Source organism: Microplitis demolitor, chromosome 10 (genome assembly GCF_026212275.2).
Source record: "Microplitis demolitor isolate Queensland-Clemson2020A chromosome 10, iyMicDemo2.1a, whole genome shotgun sequence".
Classification (NCBI taxonomy): domain Eukaryota; kingdom Metazoa; phylum Arthropoda; class Insecta; order Hymenoptera; family Braconidae; genus Microplitis; species Microplitis demolitor.
In genome coordinates this window covers 5,714,670-5,730,833 of record NC_068554.1, presented here as the reverse complement: position 1 = coordinate 5,730,833, position 16,164 = coordinate 5,714,670, and the positions used below count along the sequence as shown (strand labels likewise).

Sequence of the window (16,164 nt, the reverse complement as noted above, 5' to 3'; positions counted from 1 at the left end):
AAGTTACCAAAAAAATTTTTTTTGAAAAAAGTTTATTATTGGAATACCTCTGAACGAGCCCTACTGATCAAGTTCAATTTTTTTCAACTTTTAGATACTGGCCAGCCGCGTCAAATGACACCTTAACCATCAAAATCGGTTCATCCATTCAAAAGCTACAGATATTTACATACAAGTTAGTCAGGATAGCTTCCTAGAACCTCAAAACGTCAAGATCTCTTAGAAATTCGATTTTCGAAAATCGGACTGCAACCAATAACTTCCCGAATTTTTGAAAATTTTAAACTCTCTTAGCGGGAAGTCAAAAAAATAAAGAGTAAGAAAGCAGATGAGTTTAATTATAATAATAATAATTTAAAGTATCAAATTACTGTCCATCAAATAGTGATAGAAATAGATTTGAAGATGTTACGAAATGACAAAATAAAATAATTATAATAAATAATAACGGGACAGTACCGACGAAACATGACCGGTATCATCAAAGAAAAGTGTCCTTCCATTAAAATTGAGTTGGGTTGTCATCGTTACAAGTGCGCGTCCTCATTCGTCGTCGTGGACACAAGAGTACGCATGAATAATTTAAGAGATCCTCGAGAACATGATCGATGAAGGAATACACCAATATATATATATATATATATATATATATATATATATATATATAAATATATATGTCTATGTATATTATAAGGTAAGAATAGATAAATTTAAAAATGTATATGTATCTGGTTTTTATCTGTAGCTCTTAGCTCTGAAAATGAGGATTAATATCCAGGGCGTTTTAGTTCCTCAGTACCGACACCAGACAATAATCCTGGTAAATTGTGTCGGCAAATAGTCCTTTGTAAGTTAACAATAACGCCACCGCGTTTACGTCACGCCGGTTATTTTCAAAAGTAATATACACCGTCTGGTAGTTATTGTTGAACGTACATCCATGCGTGCATTTTCGTGCCCACCGATCCGAAGACTTACGGATTGGATCGAACTAGTGTAGATCATGTCTTAGAACTCAATGCTACACTGAGTAAGAGGTTTTAAGCTTTACTTTTACTTTACTTTACTTTACTTTGCTTTTTCAATCATTCGACTGCTGACAAGTCTGCTCGTGGACCCTCGACTATGCCGCGTCCTTAATACTTTTTTCTCACTCACTCACTTACGGGCTATTATATATAAGTCTTTAGCTTACTTGGAACTTGGAACTGTTTTTTTTTCTTCATTTTTTAGTTTTCTTATTTTATAAAAAAGTGCCGACATACACGCACTGAAATCCGTGGTCGGATGATCGCGCGTAAGTATGTTATTCGCGCTGGTTTTTTATGGATTTTATACAGGTTATATATCTATAGATATATATGAAACTTTTAATGTTTACAATAAGTATGGTATCGATACTTCATACAGGCACCGCTGTATTAATTTTTATCTGTAAGATCATTTACTAATGGAAATAAATTTTTTATATTTTTATGAATAGAAAAAAAATCATTTATTACTTTAATTATATCGGGATTAAAATAATTCATTATTTTTATTCAATGAATTCTGTAGAAAATTTTTATTGGATATTAAAATTTTTTATTATTTTTTAACAAAAAAAAAAAATTTATATAATTTAGGCGTTCAAATTAATTACAATTGTGTTTTTAAAATTTTTTTAAAATATGTAAGGTAAAAGCTCCTATACCCACTCACTTTTTATTGGAGTAAGATTAAATCACTCAATATAAATTAATAAATAAAATAAAAAACCATATATTTTTTTTATAGTTTTAAATATTAGAATAAAATTTAAGTTTGAAGAATAATGTTGATAATTATCATTAATTTTTTAAATAAGGTCCTTGAGTGTACCCATAGTCGCTCACTAAAAGTTGCGATGACCATTACTCGATCAACACATGGCCCTATAGTCGCTCAAAGACAATGTCAATTAAACTACACTGAGAAAAAAAAATACTATTTTCCAAGCAAGAATTTCTTGGTTCAAGAAATCCGTTCAAAATATTTATTTTATTATTATTAATTATCAATTTCTTGAGAAAAGAGCATCAAATTTATCCTGTTATTATATGACTTTGATATTACATTGTAAGTAAACAAAAAATAGCTTTACTTGAATTAAATAAAAATTATTTCTTTCGATTCTACGGAATTCTTGAGACAAAATTATGCATTCTTGAAAATTATCAAGAATATATGTTCTTGTATCAAGTGAATGTTCTTGATAAAAGTAAATTTTTTTCTCAGTGTATCATAAGTTTATTGATTTGGACAAATAATTTATAAATTATATTATTTTATTTTTTCATAATATAAAATTTCATAAATTTTAAAAATATATTTAATAAGATATACTTATAACAATTCTTAAAAAAATGACGTAGCCTAAATTTAATCTGACGAATGAACGTTAAAGTAAGAAGTGTCCGATTGGGCGCGATTTTGAAAACAGTCACTACACGGAAAGAAAATTATAGTAAAATTTACGATTGTAATATCGTAATTTGTTCTACTGATTGTTGTAGTGGTGAACTAGACTTTAAAAATCGTAATTTTTACGATCTAGCGTTGGAAATTTCATTTAAGAAATAATACTTCAGACAAATAATACCAAGTCTTAAGCTCTCTAGTATAAATTACGATGTGAATATCGTAAAATTTGAAGAGAAACTTTAAATAAAAGAATCAAGTGATGATCGTCCGGACGTTGGATTCGAACCCAAGTCCTTTCGAATTCGAAATGTCGGACGCCTTGGACCACTTTTTTTTTTTTTAAAGAAGTTTATTTGCAAATTATAAATATACATAGCTCATACATAATATTTTATTTTATTTGTATTGATTAGGCCGCAAATAATTTAAAAAAAAGCCTTTATTATTATTTTAATTAAAGAAGATGGTTGTCCCATTGCCTTGGGCAGCTCACATCCATTGGTTCTCGTGCTGATCCTTGTACTCCTTACTTGTTGTTGGTTAGATTATTTATTTTTTTTCTTTTCTCTTTTTAGTAGCCATGATATAAAATTTTTAAAACTTCATCTAGCTTTTTGTCTATTTTTCCGCCTTGGACCACTAGGCCACTGAGGACTTACACTTTAACTTATTTTTAAGGTCCATATAAACAATTTGAATATTCATTCATAAGTCATGAGAGCGCCTCTTGCGGAGGACGCAGAATATTTAAAAATTACGATAAATTATCGTAATTTTTCGAGCTTACATCGTATTGTAACAGAGGCAGCACTGTCATATTTATTTTATTCAAAAGTACATAGAAAAATAAAAATAGGAATAAATATAGTTTTTGAATTGTAATTTTAATTTTTTTTTTTTTTTTTTATGATATTAAATTGTAATTTTTGGAGTAATTTTGAATCCTAAAGGTCTTTGTTAAAATTACGATGTTAAATAGTAAAAAATATAACCCATATAGTAAATTTTGAAATGATATTTTAAAATTGACGCTAATAAAAGCCTAGTCCACGATTACGATATTAATTTTGCTAGAATTTTCTTTCCGTGTAAATTTAAATTTATAATCTATTATAAAATAATTTGATACATCATATTTTAATATATTTATATTCACAAGTAATTATTTATTAATAATAATTTTTTTAGTTGAAGATTTTTTTTTTATAAAAATTACAAAAAACGCATTGAACAGTCAAAGCGAGCGACTAATGGTACTGAGCGAGTAAAGGAGCTTTTATTTAAAGTAAAAAAAAAATATTATATTTTACTTCGAAATGAAATTGAAAATTTAATAAAAATTTGACTCAAGAAAAAAAAATAGGAATTTAAGTATTTATAAGGAAGTGGGGCAGAATGAGTCGTAAAATTTTTTGGCATTTTTTTTTTCTCCCATAAATCAATCCAATAAATTTTGTAAGAAGTATAATAAAAAATATGAAATTATTTTATTAACGGCCCATTTTACCGGGTTTTATAATAAAATATTTATGCCAATTTAAAAAAAATTACTTTCAGTTCTTATTTTTATTAATAAATTGCATGAAAAAAAAAAAAAAATTCATAAATAATGAATTTATTTGAGAGAAAGTATAAAAAAAAATAATGACACTAGGTGTCTAAAAAGTATAAATTTAAAGCGCGTATATAGGTAACAAGACGGTATGGTTTTTAAGGGATGCAGCCACCTGGATCCTGAATGACGATGATGATGTAGATGGGAGGAGTGAGAGTATTGGGATGCGCCGATGCGTGCGATGAGCCGCCGCGAAATAAGGGATGTTACCGGCCACTATTCTATACCCTCCCCCTATTATTCTCCCTGCCGCATCTTCTCTTTTCATCTCTCACTCTCTTTCTCTTACCCTCCACAATACCCATACTTATATATTTTATCCACAGCACTGTTGGTATTCACATCCATTCTCTCAGTCTACTCTGATCTCTACCCCTCAATTCAGTTGTCGGCGACTTAAGCATCATACTTACCTTATGTTGCCATAATGAGTCGAACGTTTTCTCCAATGTACATGATTACGGTACCGTACCATCTTCTCAGTTATTTTTTATTCCATCACCACTTTCCTATTCAATTCACCAGACTCATGCCGCTTCCTACTGTACACAGTCTCATGTAATGTATAAGAGATTAAAGTGCCGCTAAACTTTTTTTAAATTTATTTATTAATCTCCTTTCACTCAAACCTCTACATACATATTTACTTTCATTTTCAGACTCTTAATAATTAAAAAAAAGTTATTAATAAATATTGAATTGAAATATTTTGTAAAATAAATCCTGCGAATTAAAATAAAAAAAAAAAGATACAGCGAAAATAAAAAGGGTTGAGTCTGATGAACACCGGGATGCCAAGGGGCTTAAATAGACAAGATTCACCAGGGGGTTGGGATATATAAATATATATAGATACATATGTAACAAAAAAAAGGAGCGGCTGCGTAGTAAACTGCCGGCCACTGGTTGCGGCTCCATAGGCTGCCACTTCTTTTATTCCTCGGGGATTTTTTTCCCGCAGCTTGTGTCTGTGAAGTGTACACTCGAAAAATGAGACACTGAGATACTTGTATAGATTGTTATATTATATATACATATATATTTATATACAATAATGATAATAATGTCGATGTAGGTTGTGAGAAAATTTTTCCATTGAAATTATTGAGAAAAGCCGGTCTCTGTCAGATGGCGGCCCCTTTTAGTGGCCACTGCATCGTTACGCATCATATCGCTTTTCGTATTTACACCTACTTATACACTTTTTTTTAAAAATATATCAAGGTATTGTTGGCTATATATAAGCGCATGTGATAAATATAAAAAAAATTACCTGCATTATCGCAAATTTTTTTTTGTTAAAAAAAAATGGATAAGAATTTTTATCTAAAAATGCGCAAAAAATAATTAATATTGATAAAATAATTTTTTAGAATTAATGAATGGACGTCTGATAAAAAATAAAGTAAATATTAATGGCAATGAAAAGCCAGAGAAAAATCAGGTTAATCATGATAGGAAAGTTGCGGATGAATAAAAAAGCTGCGGCTTAAACCTTATGCTAAAGACTTAACTTTGGTTGTACGTCAAGTGTATCAGCGGTAGTCCGCGGCACGGATCTTAAACCACGGGGATATATGTTTTCAATTATATATCTTTATCTTTTTTTATTTGAGATTTTTTTTCCTTCCTGGTGTCTGATTACACCGAGATGTCGGGGGCTCATCGTTTGCCGACGCACACTTGCATTCAAAATTTATCAGTCATCGCATTCATGTGCTCATATATCAGGGATATGCTATGAACCTTTAAATTGGAGTATAATATTCAATTTAAGCGCCACTTTAACCTATCATTTAATACTTATTTTATTATTCTATAAACATATAAACATATTCATTTTTATATATTAACAAAAATTGACATATTTTCAAATGGAAATTTTTTTTTATCTAAATTATTATTTTTTTTTATTTTAAATCATCATTTTTTACGAGAAAAATTTATGACACTGAAGTTAGCCGGCGTCTAATAATTTTTTGATTTTTTTTTTCAAACAATAAATTATAAAAAAAAAATATTTGAAAAAATTGCACCTGTAGTTTTTAAAATTTTCTACATGTGCATATTTTTAGTTTTTTTTTCTTGTTATTGGTTTATTAAAAATAAATTCAAAAGTTATTAACTGTCTGCTAACTTTAAAATCATTACAATTAACAATTTTTTGATTTTTTTTTTTTTCAACAAATCAAAGAGAAAAAAAAAACTAAAAATATGCACATGTAGAAAATTTTAAAAACTACAGGTGCAATTTTTTCAAATATTTTTTTTTTATAATTTATTGTTTGAAAAAAAAAATCAAAAAATTATTAGACGCCGGCTAACTTCAGTCATAAAAATTTTTTGAATTTAATTTTTAATGTCTTAATTTTTTTTTTAATAAAATTACATTTATAGAGAAGAGGGGTAAAGTGGTCATTTCAAAATTTATAACTCAAAATTTTTAGTTACCTCAGAATTAAAAAATTCATATGAGTAAATAATAATTAAAGAAAATTTTATTTTAACTGGAATGACCATTTTTCCCCGAGTATTAAAAATTTGTACTGAAAAATAATCAGCGTAAATTTTGTTGTAGTAAAAATTTTGTATTATTTATAGTACGAAATTTTTTGATAGAGATAATAATTTATTATTGTAGATAATAATAATGATAAAAAAGAATAGTTCAAATGACGGAACGAATTGAAACGAGGATGATGGATAAGCCGAAAGGCGAGAGATGGGCGTGACCGGAGTGCTGATGGAGAAAGTGTGCCTTGGATTTATAATAGAGCACACAAAACATGCAATATAATAGCACGTGTGACTCGTGACCAACCGATTCCAATCAAAAGATATAGATACTGATAACTTAATATAGTTATAGATATTAAATATATCGTATGTAATATTTAGGGAGATCAGATTTGGTAAGCGCATGATAAAAAAATTTCTTTTTTAAATTCACCCTTTAGATTTTTTAAATTTCGCGCCATCGACATCAGTAATAATTTTCTTAAAAATTGCAATTATTCAGATAGGGCTGGGGCAAAATGGGCCTCCATGAAATTGTATGGAGGCCCACTTTGCCCCAAGGGGTCCACTTTGCCCCACCTTCCCGTTTAATAAAAATAAAATTTCAAAAAATTTTAAATTAACGGATGTAAAAAAATAATTTTACTTAAACTTTAAATAAAATGTGTAGTTGGGGTTTTTTTTAAAAGAAAGTAAAGTTAATTTAATCATACGCTTAATCGAGTATCTGTCCCTTTAGCGACTTTTTTCTTCTTAATCGGCTAGTTATTTTTATTTTATTTTATTTTTTTAAAACGCGATACTTTATCACTATTTTCTGGTTCGGTCGTGTCGGCATACTCAAGTAGTACCTACTCTACTGGTTTGCAGGGACAGTAGTGGCGTCCTCGGCGACCCAGTACTACTGAATTCCTCAGTGAAATGGGGCGAGAACGAAAAGTTTTCGAGCAGAGAAAGAGAGAGAATGAGTAAGGCAAATGAGAGCTTAAAGCTGTGTGTTAAATTTGATACTCATGAGTCGAGACTCGCTAACAACTTTTATGTATACACCTCTTTTATCTTCCCTCAATATGCTACAATGTCGAACAATTCATTAAACTTGTACTTTGCCCAAAATAAATAACTTTTATGTCAACTAAATCAATCGTTCGATTTTATAAAAAATAGATTTTTGATTTCTATAAAAAATTTTTGTTCGTAAAAATTTGATTTAATTTTCAATTTTTTACAAAAGTTATTAATTTATTTTTCAAATCTACTCCTCCTATATCATATCATTTTTTTTTTTAAATATCCATACGACCAGTTTTTTAATAACAAACTTTATAAATAATTTGCGGATAAATTTTTGCCTTAATATTAAAAAAAAAATATGATACTGAAATTAGCCGACGTCTAATAAATTTTGGATTTCTTTTCAAAGAGATAAATTTAGAAAAAAAAGTATTTGAAAAAATTGCACTTATAGTTTTTTAAATTTTGTACATGTGCATATTTTTATTTTTTTTTTCTTGTAAACAATTTGTTGAAAAAAAATTTGAAAATTTTTAATTGTCGGTTAACTTCATTGATCCTGAAATTAGCCGAGGTCTATAATTTAATAATATAAAAAAAAATTTTGAAAAAAATTGCACCTATAGTTTTTAAGATTTTCTATGTGTGCATATTTTTATTTTTATTTTTTTCTGTGATTAAGTTGTTGAAAAAAAAATCAGAAAATTTTTAATTGTCGGTTAATTTCAGGATCATTAATTTCAGTCTTAAAGTAAATTTCTGTTTTCTGAAAGACGACTAAAAATCATAGTTAGGAATTTTTTTTATCAATTTTCATTGATAAAATTTTTTATTTATTTATTTATTTATTTTTTTTTTTTAATAAAAATTGCAGTTATGAATTTTGCAAATTAGTTTTAATATAAAATAAAATTTTTTTCTTAAATTGCTATTTGTAATTAAACAAATTAATTTTCCACAAATCGAATTTTTCCAATTAAAAATTTATCAAAATTTTGGTTTAAAAAATTCTTCAATTATATTTTAAAAAAAAAATTTATTTATTTATTTATTTTTTTGAAATATCTAAAATTGATAAAAGATAACATGCTGATGTTACATGTCAATTTAATCATATTTTAACATCCGTTAAAGATTAAAACATATCAAGAATGAACTTCTAATGGGCTTTCTAATTTATCAAAAATAATTATTCCAACCTACTTTTCTGTAACCTGAATATTTTAAAAAAAAAGTATATTCATTAAAATATATAAAAAGCAGACAACGATCGAAAACTAAAATCTCAGATAACATACACAGGTAAATCGTGGTATTAAGTAAAACACAGTAGAATTTTATCAAAAGGAAAGAAATTACAAAATAAGATGAAAAGATTTACTATAGGGTGTAATTAAGTGCACGCCCTCGAGCATTTATCACACGTACATCATGTACACGTACACGCTGATGGTTGCTGGTTGCTGGTACATACCCTGACTAACAAAGTACATAAGAACTAGGTACACAAGTAATCGCAGGTTAATTGAACCCAGCTGTTTCGTCTTTAATGATTGTCACACTCTATCTAACTCCATGCATATTTATACCATTTAGAGAAACAATATTTTTATTTTTATTTCACAAAAACTATTATAGAATTTTATTGAATCATTTTCTATAGAAAACTGGGGTAAAATAACATCGTTAAACAAAAAAAAAATTTTTTTATTTTTCTATAAATAAAATTGGGGGACACCGTAAAAATTACAAAAATTAATTTTTTTACTGAATATTATTTCTGGTGATATATAAAGGAAAAGAGGGTAAGGTAGACATCTAGGGTAAAATAGACATCCAAATTTTTAATAAATTTTTTTTTTTTGGAAATTTTATAAATTGACATATTTTTATTTTTTAATGGAGTTAATTAACAAATTTTGTATTTTAATAAATTATATTTTTAATTGAATAATTAAATTTCACAGAGGCGTAGGAAATTTTTGTACTACACAGAAAAAGAAATTTTTGACAAAGTATTTTTGATTCAAGAAAATTTTATTGAAAACTTTAATTTTCTCAAATAAAGTAGAAATCTTTTCTGACCAATACGAATTCTCTTGGCTCAAGAAAATCTTGGCTTGATTTTTGAAAATGTTTTACAAAATATTTTCTTGACTCAAAATACGTTTTTTTTCTGCCATAAATTAAAAACGAAAATTTCTTGAACGAGTCGAAATTTCTTGTTGCAAAAAATTTTTCCACCCCCAAACAAAAATTTTTTTTTGCTCCAATAAATTTTTTTTTTTAATTCATAATGCTCAAAATTTTTTGAAGCAAGTGAAAACTTCTCATGTCAAGAAATTTTTTTGTGTAGCAATTAAATGTCAATTTTATTAAAATTTTTTTTTTTTTAAATATCCCGGTCAACCCTGGATTGGTTACAAGAGAAAATAAGCGCAGACGATTAATTCACGTGGAAGAATATAACGCGAGTAAAAGATAAATCCGATACAATGGCGGAGTGAATATAACTACACGTGAGTAATATATATATATATTTATATAGAATGATGTTCTGATCCTAAAACCTGTATTGCGGTTCGCAACACACCAATGTAATATGCAGGGGGACACAACCTCCCTTTTTCACACCATGGTGTAACCTACGACACACTATAATGTCTATAATAACATAATACCTAATATTCTGTGTACATAAGGATGTTATACATTGAATTGTATTGTGTGTCGTAAGACAAATTCATCCAGCCGCAGTCGTCGCTTTTACGCCGATTAAATTCACGCTCAAATCTTGCATTATATTTTATAAAATGAGTCTTATATTCGCCGACGGATACCGTATACCGTTGGTGCACGTGGGTTATTATGCGCGAATGTGTTTGCGAACCGTGAAAGCCGATCTAGATGTTGTTATTTCCACAATAAAATAACGTTTGTTATGTTACACATCTTTGTACTCTTAAAAAAATTAACAAAAAAATTTTCAACAAATATTTCGTACCAAAAAAAAAAATCAAAAAAAAAAAAGAAATTTTTTAACAAATACTTGAAAAAAAATTTGAACACAATTTTAAAAAATTTTTTTCAAATTTTATAATTTGTAATTTAAAAAAAAAAAAAAATTGTAATAAATTAATCACTTGAAAAATAAATGTTAGATTTTTGAAAAAAATGAAAAATGAAAAGAGAGTTATAGAAAAGTCTTACCTGATGAAAAAAATAAAAATAAAACAATACAAGTGTCAAGTTGTTAACCGGCGGGTCGCGTCTACGTTGCGGATAAGGTTAAAAGTGGCGTCGCGACGCTCTAGCGTCGCTTGTCGGAAGCCCGCGTACATTCGCGACGCCGCGATATCACCAGTGTAACAATGGCGTCGGGGGGATCCCACCAACAGCGAGTAAGTAACGCCCACCTTGTTCACCCCTACCTGAAGCCCGGTATTTGATAGCGGCGCCTTCTGACAAATTCCCCCCACTACCTTGAATTAGGTCCCGCCCATCGTAAAAACTAGTCTACTGTCCATGTATCCTACTACAGCAAAGCTGAGCGTATCGGGTTAAAAAAGGACAGGAAGCAGAACCAAAGGGACCAGAGTGAGCCAGAGGATGTTGGGTCTAGGGGTTCAGATTCGGTTGGTTCGAGAAGTGGGGGGCTGAAGATGACGACGCCGAAATCCCGAAGCGTACGAGGGATCCTCGCGTGAAGGAAAGGCAGACTCTGGTGGTCAATCGGGCGCCGCGCACCGCAGTAGCGACGCGTCACTGCACCCCCAGTTTAGTTGCACGTGCTCCATCGTACCGTCGCTTTATCGGCCAACCAGGCGCAATAAACGCAATAAACGACAAATATTATTCCTCATCATCGCTCGTACGGATCATTTGATTGTTGGTCATCATCAATATTAACATCTTTACTAAAATTTATCCGCTCATTCACTAGAACTCCACTCAAATGGAATACCTTTAAATCTTAGATATCATTTGTTATCAAACTTGGACTGTTGTAAATAAAAGTTTTTTAATTTAACCCAATAGCAAGTGTTATTTTATTTTAACTCCGTCATAATAGTTATTGCGCTCATTCAAATGTACATATTTTGGAGCCCTTGATAATTTTGTTTAACCGACTGTGTTACAACACGCGTTCAGTGATTTTATTATTTATAAACTAAGTGTACCGACGGATAAGTGATTAAAAACTTTTGTTTATTTTTTTAATTTTAAAATTAGACGGTGCTTATTACTATTAATAATAATTGTTTATTGTGGAGTGCGTAAATTTATTTAGACGTGATTGTTTGTTTTATGTATGAGTTGAGTACAACCCAAGGAATTGTTTGTAAATTAATAATAATATTAATTGTTGTTATTATATTTGGAGTTAATATTTTAAAAAAAGTTATTGTCGGCTGGCGGTGAAATTTTCACCGCTGATACTCGTTCCCGGTGATCGGATCCGGCCTGATCACGGCCATTCTCGACACGGTATGTAATTTTTTTTTTTTTTTTAATTATTTGGGGGTTGGGAATTTAGTGGCAAAGATTTAGGGAGTAAATTTATCGGATGGGGTAAAAAAAAAATGGTTACAATGCAGGGTAATATATTGGCTTTGAATGTTGATTTGTTGGTATTATAAACTACTGAGGTTTTATAAGCTAACGGAAACCGCAAGGTGCCTAGTTGTGTGTATTATGGATCTGTAGCCGACTAACAACGGGATAATACGGATAAATCGGATCTTAGGTTTGTGCTGGGATTGTTACGTTGTAAGGGTAAAAATTTTCAATTTGTTTGTGTTTATAAAGTAATTGTAACAAAGATACTTTATTTTTAAATTTATTTATCATTTTATATTTTGAATTTAAATAAAAAATTCAAATTCAGAATTTAGTTACTCCGTTCTTATTGTTTTTAATAGAAATTTTTACTGAACTATTGAGTTTACGAATAAAGTCATTGAATACTTTTTTGTAGAAAATTTAATTCGCTACAAAATTCTTTCAATGTGTTTTTTTGTATTTTTGATATTTGAGCTGTAATTTTAATTTAAAAGACAAAAAAGTTTTAATTTGAATGCTGAACAGACTGGAGTACTCACGAGAACTTTAAAATTGAAATTCTGAGTTAAGAAACGAAGATACAATAAAAATGCATAGGAACAAAGTTGTAGGAAATTAAATTTTCTATAAAATTTGTCTCTTGTAATTTTTTCGTATTTTTATTATTTGACCGGTAATTTCATTTTAAAGACAAAAGAATTGTAATTCGAATACTGAAGGGACTGGAGTACTTACGAGTACTTTAAAATTTTAATTCTGAGTAAAGGATCAAAGATACAATAAAAATGTATAGGAACAAAGTTGTAGGAAATTAAATTTTCTATAAAATTTGTCTCTTGTAATTTTTTCGTATTTTTATTATTTGACCCGTAATTTTATTTTAAAGACAAAAGAATTATAATTTGAATACTGAAGGGACTGGAGTACTTACGAGTACTTTCAAATTTTAATTCTGAGTAAAGGATCAAAGATACAATAAAAATGGATAGAAACAAAGTTGTAGCAAATTAAATTTCCTGTAAAATTTGTCTCTTGTAATTTTTTCGTATTTTTATTATTTGACCCGTAATTTTATTTTAAAGACAAATTACTTAAAATTTCCATTTCGTTTTTGCTCCAAGAACTTAAAATTGAAATAGCAGCTAAACTATCAAAGATACAAAAAAAAATCACAGAAACAAATTTGTAGAGGAAAAAATTTTCTATAAAAAACATTTATATAAAGTTTTACCTAAAGTCAATAGTTAACAAGTTATTTAAATTAAAAAAATCAAGTCGTGATAAGCAAAAATAGTTTTATAAACATTAATAAAATAAATATAAAATATGAGGTTTTTAATGTCATTTAAATAACGATTTGTAAGTATATATAAAGATCCATCTGTGTATCGTAATGGTTCAGAGTCAAGAGGGTTTAAAAAAAAATCCCTGGCTTAATGAAAGCAAAACTCGTTAGCGCCGCGTAAAACTCATTACTTTTCTATTTTCCCTGTACTATTCACCAGCATTACAGTGTAGTAGACTACAGAGTATATAATAGTACAGTGTAGTGCTCAGTAATAGGAGGGATAAAAATCTTGCAATGCGTTTTGTACGTTTCTCAAGCTCTTTAGGATTATGACGCAGTTATAATCGCGTTCCGAGTTAAGTTAAAGGGGTCGTTTTTCATAGCAATTCACTATTATTATATCTATATATTTTTCTTTTATTATTTTAACTCACTCGGCAATGTTTTGTACATCAAAAATGCCGACGGTCTTTAGTACTCTACAAGTATTTCATCCCAGCACAATCAGAATCAAAGTCAAAGGTGAAAAAAACTTGGGTTTTTATCGAATAGAAGCCCCGCGAACACTTGATGTGAATCGTATTCACTCATTGACGTATTTAAAATTATTTATTCCATTTTATTATTTTTTTTTTTTTTTTATTAAATTAAACTTATTGTGATTACTCAAAATAAATCAACAAGTCAAAAAATAATTAAAAAAAAAAAAAAGAATTTTTTGACACAAGAAAAATTTTGAATTTTTGGAAAACAAAAAATTTTTATTTAAATAAAAATTTTCTTGAGGTGAATAAAAATCTTTGCGTCACTAAATTTTTTTTTCTGTAATTTTTTTATGATTTTTTTTTTTTTTTTTTTATAAAAAAAGTATGACAGAAATTTTAATAAATTAATTTAATAATAAACCTTTGAGTTTATTTTCATACTACATATTTATATTGTGTACACGATAAATTATTTACATAAAATAGCGACGTTAAACCAACACAGAAATCGATATTCAACGTGACCGCTCTCTCATGTAATTATGTTTTAAATAAAATAACAAAAAAAATTTAATTTGTAAATTTACTCGACAAGTAAAATTACCTTGTAATCGTCTATTTTAAACCCATGGATATTTTTTATGAAAAATATTCAAATGTAAAAATTAAATTTTTAAAAAAATAAAAAGGGATTTAAAATTTATTTGTAAGGATTTGAATTAAATTGTAAAGATTTTTTATTGTTGTAAGATTGAATGTTAATAATTAATTATGTTTGTGTGTTGATAGCACTGTGTTAGCGTGGCCGGAGGCGGCGGGGGTGTCTCAGGTGCCGGAAGTGACGGCGTCTCAGATTACCCGCCGAGCGCTGCGGCTGTTAGGAGCAGAGAAGCGGCCGCGGCGGCGCTGCACGCGGCAAGAACGCTGTTGGGCGCGGGGGTGGCTAACCCTTGCTCGTCCACCCCCGAGCCGTCGTTTTGGAAAATGCCTCATAAAGGTTTGTTTTTTATTTTATTATTTAGATGTATCTAGATTACGGTAAGACATTTCTTGTAAGCTGTCACTTTGTACAAGATAACTTTTTAAATTTATTTTTATACACGGAAAAAAATGAACAGTATAAATTGAGAAATGACAAGTCATGTAATAATAAAGTGATCAGTAAATGATATCATTCTAAACAGCGATTCTTCAATTTATAATTTAAACGTAAATTTTTGAAGGATAAATATTAAAATTTATTTTATATGCATAGGAAAAATTGATATTTGTACTTTTAAAATCGTTAAGTGTAAGTTCAAAAATGTATGACATGTATTGTAAAATTTATTTGTGTAATTTTAACATTCCCTTACTGTGGAAAATTTTCGTAATGAACGACGGATTTAATCTGGAGTAAATTCGGAGTAATTTTTGGAGCAGATGATTTTTTATTTATTTTATTTTCTCTGATAAGTAAAATATGATCTTGATGTTAGCAAGATATTTAATTTAACAAAAAGAAAAATATGGACATGTAGAAAATTTTAAAAACTCTAAGTGCAATTTTTTTTTTTTAATTTATCATTTTTTAAAAAATTATTAGACGTCCGCTAGTTTCAGTCTTATAGAAAAATTCACTTCCAAGGGAAATTCATTTTAATATTAAAATTCTGAAATTGAAGTGAATGCGGGTTTAAAGAAAATTCAGATCACTTTGCTCGAACGACAAAATTTCTATTTACTTCATATGCGGAATGATTTTTTTTAAAAAACTCCGAGTGACGGAGTGAGTTCATATTTAAATAAAATCTGTAATCACTCCCGATTTTTTATGATCCTGAAGTCAGTAGACATTTAAAAATTTTCGGATTTTTTTTTCAACAAAATTACAAAAAAAAAAGGAAAAAAAATATGCACATGGAGAAAATTAAAAAAGCTATATGTGCAATTTTTCAAATAATTTTTTTTTAATAATTAATAATTTTTAAAAAATCCAAAAAAAAATTAGACGTTGGCTAACTTCAGTATTAAATTTTTTGCAATGTCTATTGACATCTAGATTCTGAGTTACTATTTTAAACAGTAATTTTTAAAGTTTCTTTTTTCTGTATACAGATATATATATATAGAATTTTTTTTCCACAAAATGTTTAAAATTTTGTATATTTTATTTTGAGCAATAATTCCAAAAATTATTATCAAAAAGTAAAAAAAAAAATTTTTATTAAAACACAGTAAAAAATTGGCAATAAAATTTT

At 28.4% G+C, this 16,164-nt stretch overlaps 1 protein-coding gene across 1 annotated transcript in view; it reads left to right on the top strand.

Annotated features, from left to right (window-relative positions):
- The first annotated feature begins 13,897 nt into the window (after positions 1–13,897).
- Positions 13,898–16,164, top strand: part of LOC103570688 (paired box protein Pax-6) — a 31,505-nt gene continuing 29,238 nt past the window's right edge. Inside the window, exons 1-2 of the mRNA XM_053742461.1 lie at positions 13,898–14,011; positions 14,714–14,921. Coding sequence (XP_053598436.1) covers positions 13,898–14,011; positions 14,714–14,921 — 322 coding nt within the window. The remainder of the gene's footprint in view (positions 14,012–14,713; positions 14,922–16,164) is intronic.